This window comes from Neofelis nebulosa, chromosome 8 (assembly GCF_028018385.1).
Source record: "Neofelis nebulosa isolate mNeoNeb1 chromosome 8, mNeoNeb1.pri, whole genome shotgun sequence".
Taxonomy (NCBI): Eukaryota; Metazoa; Chordata; class Mammalia; order Carnivora; family Felidae; genus Neofelis; species Neofelis nebulosa.
Window position 1 is genome coordinate 62584300 of NC_080789.1, and position 19927 is coordinate 62604226.

At 41.4% G+C, this 19927-nt stretch overlaps 1 protein-coding gene across 3 annotated transcripts in view; it reads left to right on the forward strand.

Moving 5' to 3' along the window:
• The window catches only part of LOC131519499 (cyclic AMP-dependent transcription factor ATF-7), an 86964-nt gene that overhangs the window by 51267 nt on the left and 15770 nt on the right, over positions 1 to 19927 (forward strand). For 2 of the 3 annotated variants that reach the window (XM_058742581.1, XM_058742580.1), the window contains exons 3-6: positions 9423 to 9519; positions 13820 to 13938; positions 17044 to 17181; positions 19536 to 19693. In XM_058742581.1, coding sequence (XP_058598564.1) covers positions 9423 to 9519; positions 13820 to 13938; positions 17044 to 17181; positions 19536 to 19693 — 512 coding nt within the window. The remainder of the gene's footprint in view (positions 1 to 9422; positions 9520 to 13819; positions 13939 to 17043; positions 17182 to 19535; positions 19694 to 19927) is intronic. The other variant, XM_058742582.1, reaches the window with a different exon arrangement.

A 19927-nucleotide genomic window follows, 5' to 3' on the forward strand; every position in this document is an offset into this window, starting at 1 on the left:
GATTTCAACCCCCTTCTCAGAATCAAGAACTTCTTTTCAGTGATTTAATCCCCTTTGTTGCCATTTTGACTTTTTCTTTTTGTCTTAATTTTTGCAATTGTATTTGTTTCATATCCTAAGCTCCTCCCATTAGAAAATTTTGGTCCTGGGGCGCCTGGGTGGCTCAGATGGTTAGGTGTCCAACTTCGGCCCAGGTCATGATCTTGCAGTTCACAGGTTCAAGCCCTGCTTCCAGCTCTGTGCTAACAACTTGGAGCCTGGAGCCTGCTTCAGATTCTGTCTCCGTCTCTCTCTGCCCCTTGCTGGCTTGTTCTCTCTCTCTCTCTCGTTCTCTCTCTCTCTCTCTCTCAAATAAAAATAAGCATTAAAAAAAAAAAAAAAAAAGAATATTCTTGGTCCTGAATGGACCCAGCCTCTAGTTCCATTGGAAAGGTTGGGTATTTAAGATACCAACTCCTTTTGGATATAGGTGATGAAAATTTTGCCACCATTGTACACATGGACAAGAGTTTGTAAGTTGGGGATGCTTTGTAGCACTTTAGTGATATATGCTAATTGGCACTTATTCAGCAAATATTAAGTACCTACTGTGTGCAGATACTGTTCTAGGTGCTTGGGATGTTTCCACATACAAACAAATGAATAGGGTCCTTGCTCTTGAGCACTAGATGGCTTCATTGTGAAACTATCAAATAATGTCTCTGCTCTTAAAAACTCTTTTTATGGTGGACTAATTTAGTCAGTGGACAGAATCTTCTCTTTAAGATACTCAAATAGCCTTCTCCAAACAGAAAATTCCTCAATCTATGGGCAAAGGAATTTACCCTGGGTACAATTTGGGGATTCCCCACCCCCCCTACCCCCCCCCCCCCCCCGCCTTTAGTTTGTCCTCCTGCATTCCCCTGACAACATTTTCTCTTGGAGTATTTTGGGAAAAAGTTTCCTGTTCTTACTGTTCCTCTATAAATTACCTTGCTCACACATACTGCCTATGAGCTGCCACTGCTGTGGTTGTATTTATTTGTTAAACAATTCAGTTCTTTGAAATGATTCATTTAAGAGCCATGAAGCATTCAAAGCAGGATGTGTGACTCACTTAGTAAATAGCATCTTGAAGTAGAGAACAGGAGCCTAAGATTGACTAAGGTACAAATGAAAGTTATGTTGGCTTTGAGGTGTGTATATTTAGTCCTTTCCCTTCTTCTCCCATTCCCTGCTTTCCCAAACACAAACCATCTCTTGCGTTGGGAATAGAAGCGCTGCAGTGACGGTGAGAAGCATTATTAAGACTGTTGCAGGGGCGCCTGGGGTGGCTCAGTTGGTTGAGCGTCCGACTTCAGCTCAGGTCATGATCTCTCAGTTCATGAGTTCGAGCCCCATGTCAGGCTCTGTGCTGACAGCTCAGAGCCTGGAGCCTGCTTCGGATTCTGTGTCTCCCTCTCTCTCTGCCCCTTCCCTGCTCATGTTCTGTCTCTCTCTGTCTCAAAAATGAATAAACGTTTAAAAAAAATTTTTTTAAAATAAAGACTGTTGGGGCGCCTGGGTGGCTCAGTTGGTTGAGCGTCCGACTTTGGCTCAGGTCATGATCTCACGGTCTGTGAGTTCGAGCCCCGCGTCGGGCTCTGTGCTGACAGCTCAGAGCCTGGAGCCTGTTTCAGATTCTGTGTCTCCCTCTCTCTCTGACCCTCCCCCGTTCATGCTCTGTCTCTCCCTGTCTCAAAATAAATAAACGTTAAAAAAAAAATTTAAATAAAGACTGTTGCGGATCTCCTAGTTTCTCCTTTCAGAATATGTGATCAATTGAACAGATTAAATAATGCTCATAAAAAGGTTGGTTATTCTTTCTACTCTGTGTAGCACTGTATTTTAGAGCTTGCCCCCCATAGTTATTAAGCTTTCTATGGCTTTTTCATGCTATTTTCTTTCATCAAAATATGTCCATGTGTAGATACTGTAAAAAAAGAAAGTTACTCTGTCCATGCAGCGCTGCCAAACCCAGAAACTTTGGAGAAGGAGATAGATTTGGTTTCAGCATAAATGAATTTCCAGACTATCACAAATATAAACTCAGTTCCTTGCATTGTTTCCTGATAGTTTAGCATTCAGGGCTCATTTCCTAATAACTAAAGAGTTCTCATTTGTCTCCTTCCCCCAGTCTACTCTTCTAAAACAAGGAAAGGGACTTGTATTAATCATAGGTCAGGGCATAAGAGCATTTTTAAATGTGAGACAAATCTACATGGAAACTGGAGCTGTGGTGGCCAAAAACAACATTTCAGGAATGAATTTGGCTAGGGTTTGAGTGCATATTGCACAGAAATTTCATTGGTCACATTACTTTACCCAGGATTTAGCTTGAAACTATTACATTTCTAATGCCCGTATGCTTGTGCCTGGCTCAGAGTCAATAGGCAAAAATTTTGCTCTAGTTTGGCTTGAGCTCTCCTTCACCCTGAGCCTTCTCTTCAGTTCTGTTTAGTGCTGTTATTTCAGAAAGTTTCTGAGAGACTAGTTTTAACTAGATTAAGAAAAGCACTCTCTCTAAACACTGACTTGTTTAGAGTTATTCTGCAAAGAAAAACTAATTTATACTACAATACCTGTCTACCTGGAGAGTAAAATGTAGAGAACTAGCTTGAGTACATGCTGTATGCCAGGTACTATACGGTTTTATGTGATCATTTCATTTAAAAGCTTAAGAAAAGAGGGATATGAAGAAGACCTTCGGGGTGCCTGAAATGTTTCATGTCTTCATGTAGGTTGTAATCACAGTGGGCATTTATTCATATAAAAATTCATTGAGCTATATGTACACTTAATATTTATGGTTTTTTTGTACATGATCTACACCAATTAAAAAATTTTAAATCCTTTTTTTTTTTAATGTTTGTTTATTTTTGAGAGAGAGAGGGACAGAGCGCGAGTGGGGGAGGGGCAGAGAGAGAGGGACACACAGAATCCAAAAGAGGCTCCAGGCTCTGAGTTGTCAGCACAGAGCCCAGCAGGGGACTCGAACTCAACAAACTGTGAGATCTTGACCTGAACTGAAGTCGGACACTTATAACCGCTTATAACCGACTGAGCCACCCAGCCGTCCCTAAAAAACTTAAAATCTTAAGACTTCATTCATTGAAATGTATTTCTTTTTTTAATTTTAAATGTTTGTTTATTTTTGAGAGAGAGCGTGAGTGGGCGAGGGGCAGAGAGAGAGGGAGACACAAAATCTGAAACAGGCTCCAGGCTCCAAGCTGTCAGCACAGAGCCCAATGTGGGGCTTGAACTCTGGAACGGCAAGATCATGACTTAGACCAAAGTCAGACACTTAACCAACTGAGCCACCCAGGTGCCCCCATTGAGATGTATTTCTGATTTACAGTACCCACCATCCATGTTTGTTCTTCAGGCCATTCCGCACTCTTTACTCTTTACTCTGTTCATTTGGTCAGTTTGCTAGTAGGTAGGATACCAGATTCTACTATCACAGAAGGATAGGCGAAGCTGAAACTTCTAGAAATGGAAAGCATTTTTTACCAAAGATCTCCTGTAGAAAATTGTTAATAAGAAACTATACTGTCCCTGCCCGTTTCACAACTGATAGCCAGTTTTCAGATCAATTTCCTCATACCCCTTACATTCTATTTTATGTTTCTTAACATTTCTTAAACTAAGAATATCTCCATTGGGGAGTAAAAATCAAAAGTAGCCAAAATTGTTTTGATTTGCTTCTTCTGTATTACCTCTTTGTAACTAACAAAACAATGCGTGAGAGAGAATTCCATTTAATTTGTTCTTCTCCCAATTATAGTGCCTTCTGTCTCTGTCTTCCTAATTTCCCTATCCTAAGTATTTGCAGATCTGTAGTACATCAGCCATTTTATAAAATGAGGTTGGGAGTTTTCTCCCTGTGTTTTTTCCCTTCCAAGTTTTAGATCCAAAAACATGTGTTGGCAGTTTGGCAAGGGAAACTAAAAAGCAGCCTTTTTTTCCCCCCCTTGTTTCTTTCTCTCCTTCCGTGTTACCGTGTAGCAGAATTTCTTAACAAAGACACAGTTGATATTTTGGGTCAGATAATTCTTTGTTTTAGAGCCTTGGCTTGTGCATTTCAGCATATTTATCAGCATCCCATGGCTCTACCCTGTAGAGGCCAGTGGCATCCCTCTGGTTGTGATCAGCAGAAATGTCTCCACACATTGCTAAAATGTCCTTTGGGAGTCAGAGTTATCCCTGCTTGAGAACCACTGCCATATAGTATAAACTATATTTAGAGAAAATGGGTTCAGGGGGAAAGACTCAAGACTGGCACATGAGTAAAATTCCCATTGGATCTTTGAGGATATTATCTAGGTCAGAGCTGACCAAAAGAAATATAATGCAAACCACATATGTAATTTAAAATTTTCTAGTAGCCACATTAAAAAGTAAAAGTAAATAAGTAAAATTAGTTTTAATAATACATTTTATTTAACCCGGTATATCCAAAATCTTATCATTTCAACATGTAATCAACATGAAATTAATGAGATATTTTACATTCTTTTTTTGTACTAAGTCATTGAAATTCAGTGTGTGTTTTGACTTACAGTACATCTAGCCACATTTAAAGTGCTCAATAGCCTCGTGTGGCTAATGGCTACCATACTGGATAGGGCAGAGCTAAATCATCTTGTTCTCTAGATAGGGTGCACATTACCACGTAATACTTCTTCTCACCTATTTATGCCAAGAAACTGCCCTGATTCATTTACTTGAGCAAATTATATGGTACACCGTAAGTTACTATACAAATCCTCTCCCAAGGCATGTAAACTGCCTTTTTGATCCAGTATGCCTTACATTCTTCAGTCTCCATTTTGAATGATAATCAGCCCTCTGTTGTTGAAGATGGTTGATATCTACATATTCCTTGAACATTATCATTATTTTTTTTTTTAATTTTTTTTTTTCAACATTTTTTATTTATTTTTGGGACAGAGAGAGACAGAGCATGAACGGGGGAGGGGCAGAGAGAGAGGGAGACACAGAATCGGAAACAGGCTCCAGGCTCCGAGCCATCAGCCCAGAGCCTGACGCGGGGCTCGAACTCACGGACCGCGAGATCGTGACCTGGCTGAAGTCGGACGCTCAACCGACTGCGCCACCCAGGTGCCCCGAACATTATCATTATTTACCCTACAACCAGAGTGACTGTTCCCTCAGTGGTTCTTTGCCAAATCCTTAGTCATAGGTAAGACCAAAGAACAAAGGAAGACCCATTAAGGGTATTAACAAATGGGAGAGTTAGATTTTTAAATGGGCAATAATTCAAAAAGGAAATCCTTTTGGGAGCTCCTCTGCTCATTTTAATTCAATAAAATAATAAGGTCAAAATTTTTATCACTTAATGATTTTAGATATTTTGAGAAATTGCTTTCAGAGGGATGGGTTTGCTAAACTTGCATTTCAAGACTGATCTAGGGAATTCTTAAGGATTAACTTAAAAAAAATTTTTTTATTTTTTGAAGATTTTATTTTTATGTAATCTCTACACCCAGTGTGGGGCTCAAACCTACAACCCTGGGTCCGACTTCAGCTTACGTCACGATCTCGCGGTCTGTGAGTTTGAGCCCCATGTCGGGCTCTGGGCTGATAGCTCAGAGCCTGGAGCCTGCTTCCGATTCTGTGTCTCCCTCTCCCTCTGACCCTCCCCTGTTCATGCTCTGTCTCAAAAATAAATAAACTTAAAAAAAAATTTTTTTAAATAAATAAATAAATAAAAACCTATAACCCTGAGATCAAGAGTTGCACTATCCACCAACTAACTAAGCCAGCCAGGCACCCCCTTAAGGGTTAACTTTCATAAACGTAAGAGAATAAAAGGAACAATGAACATAATAGCCAAATTGACATTCACTTTGATAAAAAGCTTTAGCATACTTTTATCCTCCCATTCCTACTCTAGCCATATAAAAATTGTATTAAAGGGGTGCCTGCGTAACTCAGTCGGTTAAGCCTCTGACTCTTGACCTCGGCTCAGATCTTGATCTCAGGGTCGTGAGTTCAAGCCCCATGTTGGGTTCCACGCTGGGGCATGAAGCCTACTTAAAAAAAAAAATTGTATTACAAATTACAGGGAGAGCCCAGGGCAGTGCCCTGCTTCCTAAAATTCAGCCCATTTGCCTCCTCCTCTGAAGTGCATTACCTGATTTAGAGATTTTTTTTTTTTTAGAGATTCTTAATTTTTTTTTTAGAGATTCTTAATTTGGGGGGTGTCATGATCCCCATTGACAATTTGGTGAAGGCTGTGAACCCCTTCTCAGAATATTGTTTTTAAATTAGTAAAGTAAAATATATAGGATTCTAAAGGAAACCAGTTACTTTGAAATAATAGTTCTCAAAATTATTCTTAAAATATTTAATAATGGAATACGTTATTAGATAACAAGTTCCAGTGTGGGTCTCGTGACTACCATAGTTTCCAAATAGTGATGAGTATAAAGGATATTTTGATATATGTGGTAAGGAAATATGTGTGATTTCTATTATGAGTTAGGAATGTTAAATTTCAGGGTTTAGTGAGAATAAAGATACAGTTTTTTTCCTATCGGGGTTCATAGTTATCAAACCTTCTGAGCTGCTGATGGGTGGGAAATCCCTTCAGCCATCTTCAGTTCTTTTCAGATCCCAGCTTTTGATTTGGAAAAAATAAATAGCTCAATAGCTCAAGGGGGAACATGGTAGCATAGCATGGAAGGGGGGAGGGGGCATGCAACAGAGAGGAGCAAGGGCTAGAGGACAGTAAGGCAAGTCAGGACTGTGGAGCACAATTCTAACAGAAGGGGAGTTGCCTTTTAAAATACTAAGTGATCCTGACCAGCACAAAACCTGATTGAGTTTTAAAATCTTTCTCTCAGCTCAGTTTTGAGCAGGCTTGACTTCTGATAGTAGAAAAGGACTTTGCTTGGGGCATCTGGGTGGGTCAGTTGGTTGAGCGTCTGACTTCAGCTCAGGTCCTGATCTCGCGGTCTGTGAGTTCGAGCCCCACGTCGGGCTCTGTGCTGACAGCTCAGAGCCTGGAGCCTGCTTTGGATTCTCTGTCTCCCTCTCTCTCTCTTCCTGTCTGCTCATGCTCTGTCTCTCTCTCTCTCTCTCTGTCAAAAATAAATAAACATTAAAAATTAAAAAAAAGAAAAAGGACTTTGCTTGAAAATCATTCTAGATTCTAGAACATTGTACAAAAATTTTCAGGCTACGTCTATGAAATTTCCATGAAGAACTTATTATAAACATCTTTTTGAAAGATTGTTAGAACATTACCAGTGTTATGAAATTCTATACCTTTGCCTAATCCACTACTCTTCCCTAAAATGATGGATTTTGGGGTGCCTGAGTGGCTCAGTCGGTTAAGTGTCTGCCTCTTGGCTTTGGCTCAAATCATGATCTCACAGTTCATGGGTTCGAGCCCCGCATGCGGCTCTGCGCTAACAGTGTGAAGCCTCCTTGGGATTCTCTGTCTCTCTCTCTCTCTCTCTTTCTGCCCCTCCCCTACTCATGCTCTGTCTTTCCCCCTCTCTCTTTGCCCCTCTCAGTCTCTCAAAATAAATAAATAAACACTTAAAAATAAATAAGTAAAATGATGGGTTTTGTTCATTGTAGACCAGGTCCTGCTCACTTCCTTTTACCCAATAGCTGGGAAACCCAGAACCTCAACGGTGACTTATTTAGCCTACAAATATCATACCCCTGGTTAAAGACTATTCTCTCCTTTCTTCACCCCAACCTCACCGTTTTTTCCTTAGGGAAAAATCTGTTAAGGACACAATTGATGCCTAGGGTTAACCAACAACAGAGAAAACTAAGTTGTTGGCTAAATTCTCCCACGCTTTATTCACTTTTCTCCTGGATCCTTCTGAAACCACTCAGGCAGTCTTTTGACGGTTTACATTTTGGTTCTTTATACTTTTAAGTGAAAATTCACTTTTCCCTTCAGGCCTGTAGGCCTAGCCTGGAAGGATTTTACGCCAGAAGCTAGCTTTAGTTGTGATAGGGCTCAGAGAAAATTTGGGGGAAGATACTTTCAGGTAAAATAAAGGAACTTAAATCAAAGTTCAGGGTCACTTTATTAACTGGATAGGACCTGGGATGGATGAAGCTAACTCCTATCTGGTTCGCAGTCAAGAAGCGCTGTGGAAAAAGAGCTAAAAGTGTTCGGTGGGAAGTGTGTATGTATCTAACAAGGAAAGTAAAAAGAGGGGACTAACCAGTCATTATTTTTAGAAACAAAAAGACAAATAGAACCATGTTTCAGAGCCTGGCTGGTGAGGGAGCTGTGGGAAACCACAGCATCCAAGCTGTTACTGTGTTGCAGGCATGTTTTAATGAAGGAACCGGGCCAGCCAGCCTCAAAGGGAATTTTGAGGGTATCATTCTTTTGAATTACTGCTGTTCATCTGTTCTCTTCACCTCCCCCGCTCTAAAGAAGGGGTGGAAGCATAAATTATTGTCCAGTAACCCTGTCTTACATGTCATAAAATGAGGCAGACCTAGCCTCACCTTTTCATTGTCCTTTCACCCAAACCCCTAAATAAAGAAAGTCGCTATACCATCTCCTTTCTTTCCCCTTCCCTCGTCCTGCCTACAGGCTTCTCCCCACCCCAACAAAAAATTTTTTGCTTGCATCTTTATTCTGTCATTATATAGCCAGCAGCATTGCACTGGCCCCTTTATGGCTGACGGAGCCCAGGCGGGCTGCCCGACGAGGGGAGACAGCATTTGGCCGATGGGGCTGGTGTGTGCCATTACTGCTGGCCATTGGGCCCCTGTCCTCTACAGCCCCATCCTGGCTCATTAAAACCCTGAGCCAAATAGCTGGGCAGGCGCCTGCTGCAGCACTGTGGGGGCCAGGAAGTTAAATGGTTCTCCTAATCCTGCATAATTTATCTCCCTGTTAGCCCCCTCATAAATAGTCCAATTCAGCCCCACCATGGAGAGCTTCACTCTGAATTTCCTATTTTTGTGATGACCAACGAGTGTCCAGCTTTGCCCTTCTTCTCTCTTTATTATTATTATTTAAAATTATTTTCCCCTTGTTCGCTAAGAGCCTTGCCTAAATGTTTTTTTCATTTGGGGCCTCCTGCCTGGACCCCACTTCACCAGCAATCTGTCCACTTCTCGCGTTTTGGACCTGATATTACAGAGCAGTTGGTGCCGCGGTCTTCCTCTTCTCCTCTCCTCCCAGCTTTCTAGTGCCCCTTTTTCTCCTTTCCCGTTTTCTCCTTTCGTCCAGCTCCTCTCCTTTTCCATCACTTCCAATTCTTTCTCCTTTCCATTCCCTCTCCAGTCCCCCTATCCAGGGACCATCCTTGTGCAGGATGTTTAGTAGGACATTGTAAAAGGGCACCGAAGCGCTTATTTTTTTTCACATCTCTGTTTCTGTTTCGTTTCAGAGATTTACAAACGAGGACCACCTGGCAGTTCATAAACACAAGCATGAGATGACATTGAAATTTGGCCCAGCCCGAACTGACTCAGTCATCATTGCAGGTATTTGCTGCCCCAGAAGCCACGTGCCTTGGTATCACCAGACAGTTAAGATTAATACCAGGGACCAGATGTACTGGGAGCTATACTCCCCTTTTCCCATTAAGAGCCCTGATGTGATCTGCATTTAATCAGGAAAAAGGAACACTAAAAGCTCCCAAGTTTCTATTGTGCCCTCCATTCTGTTTTTAATACAAGATTGGGTTCTGCGGTTTTTGAGGGTAGGTGTGTTGAGGTTTAGTCTTGGCTTTTTTCAGTCTATTCCCTCCCTGCCTTCTTTTTATTAAGGCTTTGGAAGATTTACAGACAAAAGATGCCTTTGACATTTCTCCATACCCACAGCGAAGGGGTGAACAAAAGAAAGCAAGAAAGCCGACCTAGCCTGGCTGCTTCTCTTCCACTGGGTGTCAGTTTCCCCCAAGCAGGCTGATTATCAGTTCGTAAATTCAACTTGCCTCATGAACCCAGACAGTGTTGAGGGCACATTTCCAAAGCTCAGACAAGACATTTAGTCAATGGGACTCTTCTAAGCCAATTTGGGTGACCTGGAACCTCTCACTGATTGTTTTAGATACTGGCTTGCCTACATATGCCATTCTCAAGGGAGTATCCCTAGCAACTACTCTCAAATCATGGGCAGTTCTTTGTGCCATTTTCAGCTAGACAGACATACAAACCAAAATGGGCCTTTTCTTTTGATACTATGAGGGGTTCTGGTTTAACCTGGGTTAAGCAAGTTTATCTCAGTATTTAACCAATAGGGGATTTTGTTGGTGGTTATTACATAAGTTAATAACTCAGATAAGGCACAATTTCTCATTACTAGCCAAAATGCAACCTAAAATACAGTGAAAGAAAGAGAGAACCTCCTTCTCTATACTTCTATGTGTGAACAAAGGAACTTGCCATTACATATCTCCTATTCCTTATTAATTCAGCAAATATTTATTGAATAGCTACTGTGTCCACCAGCCACTTTGCTAGGAGCTTATAGATTGTCATTCCTGGAAAAGGACATGAGTGGGGACATTGTCATTGATGATCCTTAAGAAAGCCTGGAGGAAGGGGTGCCTGGGTGGCTCAGATGGTTGATCATCCAACTCTTGATTTTGGCTCAGGTCATGATCTCACAGTTCATGGGATCGAGCCGCTCCTCGGGCTCTGTGCTGACAGTGTGGGGCTTGCTTGAGAGTCTTTCTCTCCCTCTCTGTCTGCCCCTCCCACATACATGCAGGCACACAATCTCTCAAAATAAACTTTAAAAAAATTAATAAATAAAAAAGTGTGCCCTAATCTTCCTATTTTTTTTTAATGCTTATTTATTTACTTTTTTAAGTGTTTATTTTTGAGAGCTACAGAGACAGAAGGTGAACCATAGAGGGCAGAGAAAGAGGGAGACACAGAATCTGAAGCAAACTACAGGGTCTGAGCTGTTAGCACAGAGCCTGACGTGGGGCTCAAACCCACAAACTGTGAGATCATGACCTGAGCTGAAGTCAGGTGCTTTACCACCTAAGCCACCCAGGTGCCCCAATGTTTATTTATTTTTGATAGAGCGAGAGTGGGGGAGGGGCAGAGAGGGAGGGAGACACAGAATCCAAAGCAAGCTCCAGGCTCTGAGCTGTCAGCACAGAGCCTGAGGATGGGTGGGGCTCGAATCCAAGACCTAGGAGATCATCACCTGAGCCGAAGTCAGACGCTTAACCCCCTGAGCCACCCAGGCGCCCACCCCTCCTATTTTACTTTAAGGCTGTTTATATTTGGATTTTCAGGCTTTCTGTAACCTAGCCTGATGGTACCTACCTACCCACCTTTGGTTTTTGTTTCTTTTTAAAAGATGTGATTTGCTTTGCTTTGCTTTGCTTTGCTTTGCTTTGCTTTGCTTTTTTTAAACTAATGCTAATGGCCATCTGCCATTTTTTTTTTTATGTTTATTTATTTATTTTGAGAGAGTGAGAGCAAATGGGGGAGAGGCAGAGAGAGGAGGAGAGAGACAATCCCAAGCACACTCCATACTGTTGGCACTGAGCCCGACACAGGGCTTAAACCCACAAACGGTGACATCATGACCTGAGCTGAAATCAAGTCAGACACTCAACTGACTGAGCCACCCAGGCGCCACTTAAAGATTTTATTTTTAAGTAATCTCTACACCCAGTGTGGAGCTCAAACTCACAATCTCAAAATCAACAGTTGCACACTCCACCAACTGAGCCAACCAGGCACCCATACCTACTCAACCTTGTATATAACTTATATACCTAACTTGATTATCTTTTTTAAATTATCATTTTATTTTAAGTAGGCTCCACACCCAGCATAGGGCTTGAACTCACAACCCTGAGATTAAGAGTCATGTGCTCTACCAACTGAGCCATCCAGGCTCCCCCTGACTTGATTATCTTTACCCTGGACGTACCTTTTCCTCCTCATCTATACATGGTGCCCATACCCTTCCTCTCTATGCCTTCACCTGGCTGACTCCTCTTACCCTCCACATCTTCTTTCTCTTGGTGAAAACCATTCTTTAAGGGCCAGCTCAAGTCCTGCTTCTTGAAACCTCCTAACTATTCTGTCATTATTTGTCATTCTTTAATTACTACAGTAATTTTATTCTCTATTGCACGTGGCAGCTAGTTTTTTATATACTATGATGCTATCTATGTATATTTATTTCCTCAACTAGAAAACATCCTCTTTGTTCTCTAGGGCAAGAGCCATGTCTTATATTTGGGCAGAACTCCTATACTCCTTTCCCTCTCCTCCCCCAAATTTACCCAAAAGTGTGTGCATGTACCATCAAGACACATAGAAACTATTCAGTAAACACTTGTTGATTTCTTTAGAGTCGTCAGAGCAGGCAAAGGGTTTTCTTATACGTTTTCAGGCTATTTGCTTGTTTGTTCAGGAATAGGAGAAGTTTGTATGAGTCTCAGGTCAGAGAACCAAAAGGCCCTCTTCTGCCATCACTGTGCCCTTAGCTGCCTCATCCTGTTTCACTTGAGTTGTGATTTTTTGTGTGTGTGCCCTTACTGAAGTACTCTTGAGCATAAAAGATGATATTACCTCCACTCACCCGGGGATGGAGGGAAAGTGGCTTCATCATTGGCCAACCAAAGCTGCCAGAGAACCTTTTAAAACTATTTTGGGAGGTAGTGGTAACTTTTCCAAACACTCTGATTCAGAAGAGGTTTTGTTTAAATTGAAAAAAAAAAAAAAAATTATGCTCTTTCCATGGAAAATCCCAGTGGACTATTTCCAATCGATCATGCTAGGAGTGATTTTAATCCCTGGTCTCACTCCTTAAAACGTCATTTAATCATTGTTCTATATTTATCATTCAGTTTAGTGGTTTGGGGTATAAAATGAATCCCCGAGGTGACTAGCATGTCAAAGAAAACCATCATAATAGAACTTTAGATTAGGGAACAAGATTCAGGTGACCTAAGAGAGAAAAATCAGAAAAGCAGAATGGGGAGAGAGAAGCACAAATCTAAAATTCAGGTTGCTTGAAAAGTTCCCATGGGTTATGGATCTCGCCTTCCTCTTCCCAAGGGCAGAGGCACTGTTGAAAGATTTGTGCAGCCCCTGAGAGGATATTTTGGCTGGCAAATCTAAATCCAAATATCCTGGTTTCCGGAATTTGCTCTGGGCTCAGGTCTCTTTGAAATGAGCTCTATTGTTTGCAGTTTCCTTTCCAAGCTCATGATCTTGCTGTCTTTGTTCAGCAGCCCCTAGATTTGCCCGGAATACCTTCAGAAGGTAGCAGACCCTTAGCTCAGTGACCACTGAAAGACAAGACACCGTATCTTTCTTGGTGGCTTTAGCAAGCAGACTCCACCATCTGACCCTCAGTTTCTTCTCCTCATCAGATTTTAACGCCCATCTGCTTATACCTCCTCACTTCAGACATAGCAGGGAGTAACTTGAAAGAGAAAATGTCGCTTAACTGTCCTTGATTTTCAGATCTGGAGGTACCACAAACTCCACCTGGGTGGGTGGTTTGGTTTTGTTTTGGGGGTGAGGGAGGTGAAACTAGCCTCTGGGAGTAAGGGGGTTAAGTGGACAGTCACACAACAAAACATTGTTCTGTCTTCCCTCTGCTGGCCTTGAGGCGGTACAGCACAGACACCCCCTCTGGTGGCCTAGCACTGGCCTTCACCTGCTCAAGCTCCATAAAGCAACACAGAGACTCTCTCCAAACAGGAGAATAAAAATGTGTTCCCTATATACTCTCAAGTTTTAATTTCAGGTCAAAACTAAAATGAAGTCTCCTGTTTTGTTTTGTTTTTCATGTCTACAGATCAAACTCCTACTCCGACTAGATTCCTGAAGAATTGTGAGGAGGTGGGGCTCTTCAATGAATTAGCTAGCTCCTTTGAACATGAATTCAAGAAAGCTGCAGATGAGGATGAAAAAAAGGCAAGAGGCGGGACATTTGCTGAAAAACTGCCAGTGTTCAGATGGAGGCTGTTTTCATTGTGTCCTGGGATAATTTGCTTAACCGGTTAAAGCACAAAATAATGGGCTTCCTATTTTAGAACCAGATAGTACCCACTGATCCTAGTCAGCCTTCCACGACTTTAGCGGGCCCAGATCCTCACAAGTCTGTCTTTACCAGAAATTAGTCTTCTTTCCTGTTCAGTGCAGCATCAGTCCAGTAATCTATTTTTAAAAAATTATTTCTCTTTTGAATATGTTGAAGATGTTAAAAGATTATAAATTACTCAAATCCTATGAGATGACATTTTTTGGGGTCAAATCTCTTGCTCTTCTTACCTGAACTGTTTTCAGTCAGCCAATCAACAAACATTTATTGAATTTGGACACTTCTTTGTTTCAATGTATGTAGCTTTTACCTTCAGGTAGCTTTCTAGTAATATTCAAGACATTGAACTTAAAGAAGGATGTTATGTCACGTTAGGAACCTACAAAGAAACTGAGGAAGTTGTGCTTAGAAAAGAGAAGGTCTAATGTGAACCAAATTGTAGTCTTCGAATATGTGAAGAGCTTTCATGCAAAAGAGGGGTTCAACTTCTCTGTGGCCCAGAGATAGGAATAGGACCAGCAGGTGGAAGCTATCACAAAGTATGTTCAACTATATGGAGGCCACTTAGTATAGATACTGTAGAGAGGATTAGAATGTTGGAATCCCTTCGTATTCTGAGCTCTTTCCTTTTAAGAAGAAGAGAGCAGGTAAACCAAGAGAGCTGTGCATGACTTTTTTTCACCCAGCTTAAATTGTATTTATAAGAATCATCACTGGAGGTTTTTCCAAGTTCCATAGCTTCCTATGAGCACCTTTTCCTGCTCTCTCTCTCAAACGGAAAGAAAGGAGGGAGATCCAATGGCATATATTTGTAGTTCTGCTTTCAAATGGCTAGACTAGCCGTAGTCTTCTCATCATGATTTTTCTTCCAAAACTCCAGTCTGTCATCTCTCAGTTGCTTCGACCTATGTGGTATAATTTTATTTTATGGCTTCCCTACTTCATCCACCCCTCCATCATTTTTCCTTCCCCCAAGACAAAGAAATCAAATTGTTTTTTCCAGGATATGAGGGATTTAAGATCAAACTCATTATAGGCAAATTCAAGAAAATTAACCTCCCTTTAAAAGCTTGAAGTTTTTTCCACTTCCATTTTAACTCAGTTGACACTTCTGAAAGACCATTCGTAGCTGGTCAGGCCTTTACTTGTTGGGCATCTCCATATTTCTTTCTGCCCATATGGGGGTGGTCCTTACCGCCCCCTTGATGAGAAGAATGGACTCAGTAAAAGACTGTGTCTGGGAATGTTGAATGAGTCTAAAACTTTACTGAACCACAGCTTTTCTAGGAGATGCCTCTAAGGGATTTTAAACCTGTGGCTGTGTTTACTCAGAGGCCTCTCCTTCCCTCCACCCTCTGACTTTTCAGGGATCCCAGAATTAGTTGAATTGGGCCTGACATCTTTGCAATGTAGAAAAAAAATGAGGGCAAAAATGAAAGCATCTTTGCTATTGCTCACCCCCATCAGATTGGAGAGAAAGAACCATCACCACCTTCTCTAACGTAGTAGACACCAGATTATCTTCAGTATGCTCAACTACCAAGAAAATTTCTAGGGATTAAGGTAACAGGGGAAGAGTCAGAAACAAGCTCCTCTTTCACCGAGAAGCCTAAGTTATGGAAAGAATAGAACAAAGGATCTACTTTGTCATGAAACTGAACTGCAGTGCCAGCCCTCCTGTCGTGGTGCAGTGTTGGGCTGTCATCTCAGATGGTTTATGGGTCCTGCAAAGCCATTTACAGCTTCACAGTTCTGTGAAGTGATTCACCATGGCCAGAAAAGTACTCTGTTTCCTTTTTGGTTTTCTCTAGTCCTGCTTCTAGGACCAAGTTCTAATTTCTTTCACTGAGCAAATGACCAGTCTTTCCTTTCTTTTATTACCCCAAAATGCTTATCTTTCTAACTTCTAGCCTCTACCACCAGATTTTGGGATGAGATCACATCACCGTCACTCATGGGAAATTCCCCAGAAAAGATCTTCCCTATCATGTTTGCAGTACTTAAAAAAAAATTCTTTTTTTAATGTTTATTTATTTTTGAGAGAGACAGAGTACAAGCAGGGGAGGGGCAGAGAGAGAGGGAGACACAGAATCCAAAGCAGGCTCCACACTCTGAGCTGTCAGCACAGAGCCCGATGTGGGGCTTGAACTCGTGAGCAGTGAGATCATGACCTGAGCTGGAGTTCGATGCTTAACTGACTGGGCCACCCAGGCGCCCCTCATGTTTGCAGTACTTTAATAGCTAATTTGTTTGCTTTTGATACTTGGATAATCTAGTCCTTGTGGTTGGCAGAAAAAGTGCTCACAGTTGTCCAGTGACCAACAGAGCTGCTTGGAAATAGGCAAGCACTCAATTCAGGAAATCATTTTACTTTTCCTGAAAAATAATATAACTATGGTATTTGCATGGATTTAAGTGTCAGCTTTCCCCCCACCTTTCAGGGTCTTTATAAGCATTATAAGTTTGTTTGTTTGTTTGTTTTTACCTTTCAGAAACTTTATAAGTATTCAGCCATTGTGAAACAGATATTATTTCCATTTTACAGTTAGAAAAACAGGTTCTGAGAAGTTAAAATGATCTGCCCAGAGTTGTACATAAAACCTAGATTCCATATTTTCTTTGACTTGCATTTCAGTTCTTTGACCAAAAGCTAAACTTAGAAGTATATTTCCTCAGAGCACCTGGCCAGCTCAGTCCGTGGGACATGCAACTCTTGATCTCAGGGTCATGAGTTCAAGTCCCGTGTTGGGTGTGGAGTCTACTTAAAAATAATAATAATAATAATAGGGGCACCTGGCCTCTCTCTGCCCCTCCCTCACTTGCACTCAGTCTCTATCTCTTTCAAAAATAAATAAATAATAATAATAATAATAATAATAATAATAAAGTATATTTCTTCATTTTTTAACTGGAAAGATTTAGATTCAGCCTGAAGGGAATCATTGGGTTGAACTCTGCTCATTTCTCTCTTTTAACAGGCTGCTGCTGGGCCCCTTGACATGTCTTTGCCTTCCACACCAGACATCAAAATCAAAGAAGAAGAGCCAGTGGAGGTAGACTCGTCCCCAGCTGATAGCCCTGCTTCCAGTCCCTGTTCCCCGCCACTCAAGGAAAAGGTAAATTTGCTACCAAGAATTATCCCAAATGTTAGTTGGTGGGTAGATTAAGCTTTTATTCATTAGTTGTATAAATAATGGGTGATACAGGATTGATTATATTTACATAAATCTTCATTGTTTAGAAGATTTATATAAATGACACCTATTCTCGGACCAAGCAGTTCCACTTCTGAGTCTTTATGGAAGTGAAATTAGTGTGTATGTCCACTGTATAGCAGTATTTAAGAATGCTCAGGGGCTCCTGGGTGGCTCAGCTGGTTAAGCGGCTGACTTCAGCTCAGCTAATGATCTCACAGTTCATGAGTTCGAGCCCCGCGTCGGGCTCTGTGCTGACAGCTCAGAGCCTAGAGCCTGCTTTGGATTCTGTGTCTCCCTCTCTCTCTCTGTCCCTCCTCTGCTCATGCTCTGTCTCTGTCTCAAAAACAAACAAACAAACAAATAAATAAATAAACAAACAAACAAACATTAAAAAAGAATGTTCACAACAGTTGTACTATAATAATTAAAAAACGGAAGTGGTTCAAATGTCCATCAACAAGAGAATGAATAAATAAACAAATTGTGGTATATTTCTAAATACCACATGGCACTAAAAAAGAACAAACTCATGAACTAATGATATAAACAGCCATGCGAGTGAATCCCACAAATGTTATACTGAACGACAGCACCAAAATTCAGACACAGAAGTATACACATGACTCCATTTACATCAGGTTCAAGAAGAGGCAAAAACTATTTGATGATGATAGAACTCAAAATAATGTTTAGCTCTTGTGAGGAAAGGTTTGGATCGGGAAGGGACACGGGAGAACCATCTGGGGTGCTGGAAATGGACTCCGTCTTGATTTTACATATATAAAGTCACTTAGTTGTGTCCTTTAGATTAATACACTTTATATATGTTGTACTTCAGTTAAGAAGTAGAAAAGAAAAAAATGTGTAATTCATAAATTGGACATTAAATGATTTAGGAAAAAAGTCTTCTTAGAAGGAAGTCTTCTAGTGGCACAAAGAAAATCTACTAGGATTCTGAGTATTATTTTTTTAAAGGGAACTTTTTATGAGGTAATATTTTTTATAAATTTATTGAAATAACACACATACAGAAAAGTGCGTAAATTGTAAGTATACAGCTCACTGAATTTTCACGAAGTTTACAGCCCGTGTAACCAGCATCTAGATACTCTCAAAACCTCAGAACCCCCCCACCCCATGCCTCTTTCCAGTCTCCACTATTCTGCTAGTGGTTGTAATTTTAATGTCCAATGTGGTTAGAGCATCTGTATCTCATTTTACCTCCCTCCAAATTTGGTTTGATAACTTCTCCAAACTACTCCCTCCCTAAACATTACAACTCTCCCTCCTCCCTCCCCTTTTCATTAGCAACCAGGTCCTAGAAGTTGTCTGGAGATGCTTGAGGGCCAGTGTGGCCACTAGCAACTAAGACCCTAACCAGGTTAACAGTGGGAAGTAGTTTGTTTTTTTACAACAAGACCATTATGCAAACTCCTGTGGCCCCCCCCCCTTTTTTTTTTTTTTTTAGTTTTATTTATTTAGTTTTAAGCAATCTCTACACCAAACGTGGAGCTCAAACTCACACCCTGAGATTAAGAGTCTCATGCTTTTCTGACTGAGCCATCCAGGCACTCCACCCCCACTCCGCCACCGTAGCCCTTTTTTAAAGGGCTCTCTAGGAAATAATGGTTGCCTTATCGCCGGTCTTACACCCTGTCTGTTTTCATTAGAGATCAGAGGACACTCAGGCATCAAATTTGGAATGAGAGTGGAGCACCTGGGGGGCTCAGTCAGTTATGCATTGGGACTTCAGCTCAGGTCATGATCTCACAGTTTGTGAGTTTGAGCCCTGGCATTGGGCTCTCTGCTGTCAGCATGCAGCCCACTTCGGATCCTCTGTCCCCTCTCTCTCTGCCCCTCCCCTGCTTGCGCTGTTTCTCTCAAAAATACATAAACAGTAAAAAAAAAAAAAAAAAAAAAAAAAAAAAAATTTTTGAAATGGGAATATAGAGACTGTGAGAAATTTTGACAGTCCCTGGAACTTACATGGCACTCCAGTGCTTCTGCAAAGATTCCAGGTGATTTTCCAGCTGTCCTCTCATTCGCATAGCAATCATCTCTGAAAGGGAGATAGCCAAAAGGTCTTAACTCAGCATTCCTATTGCATGGGTGAGTGAGGTATGGGTCCATGATCATGATAGAGTCAGGGCATGATTTACATGAGCTGCCACAGTGCTCTTTCCAGTAGACTTGTTCCACATTTTACCAGCTACCTGTTTGCCTATAAGCAGCCCTTTATAGCATTTTGTGATCTGTTGGTCTCTTCTCCCCAGGAGGTGGCCCCAAAGCCTGTTGTGATCTCTACCCCCACACCTACCATCGTGCGCCCTGGCTCCCTGCCTCTCCATTTGGGCTATGATCCACTTCACCCAACCCTTCCCTCCCCAACTTCTGTCATCACACAGGCTCCACCATCCAACAGGCAACTGGGGTAAGTAAAGAGAGCAGGGAGAAACAGTGAAGCCTGAATCTTTTTGTACTTGATGAAAAACAGGACTGTTTTTGAATACTCAAGGAAAACAAGTCAGTGAGATTGTCTCTCAGAATAAAATTTCCCACCATAAACAGAAATCTTCTTTACCTTGTTAGTACACAAGCAAGTATTTATTTGGAAATAATGCTTCCTTAATTTGGAGGTTTAAAACATCTTTGATCTAAAAGAAGA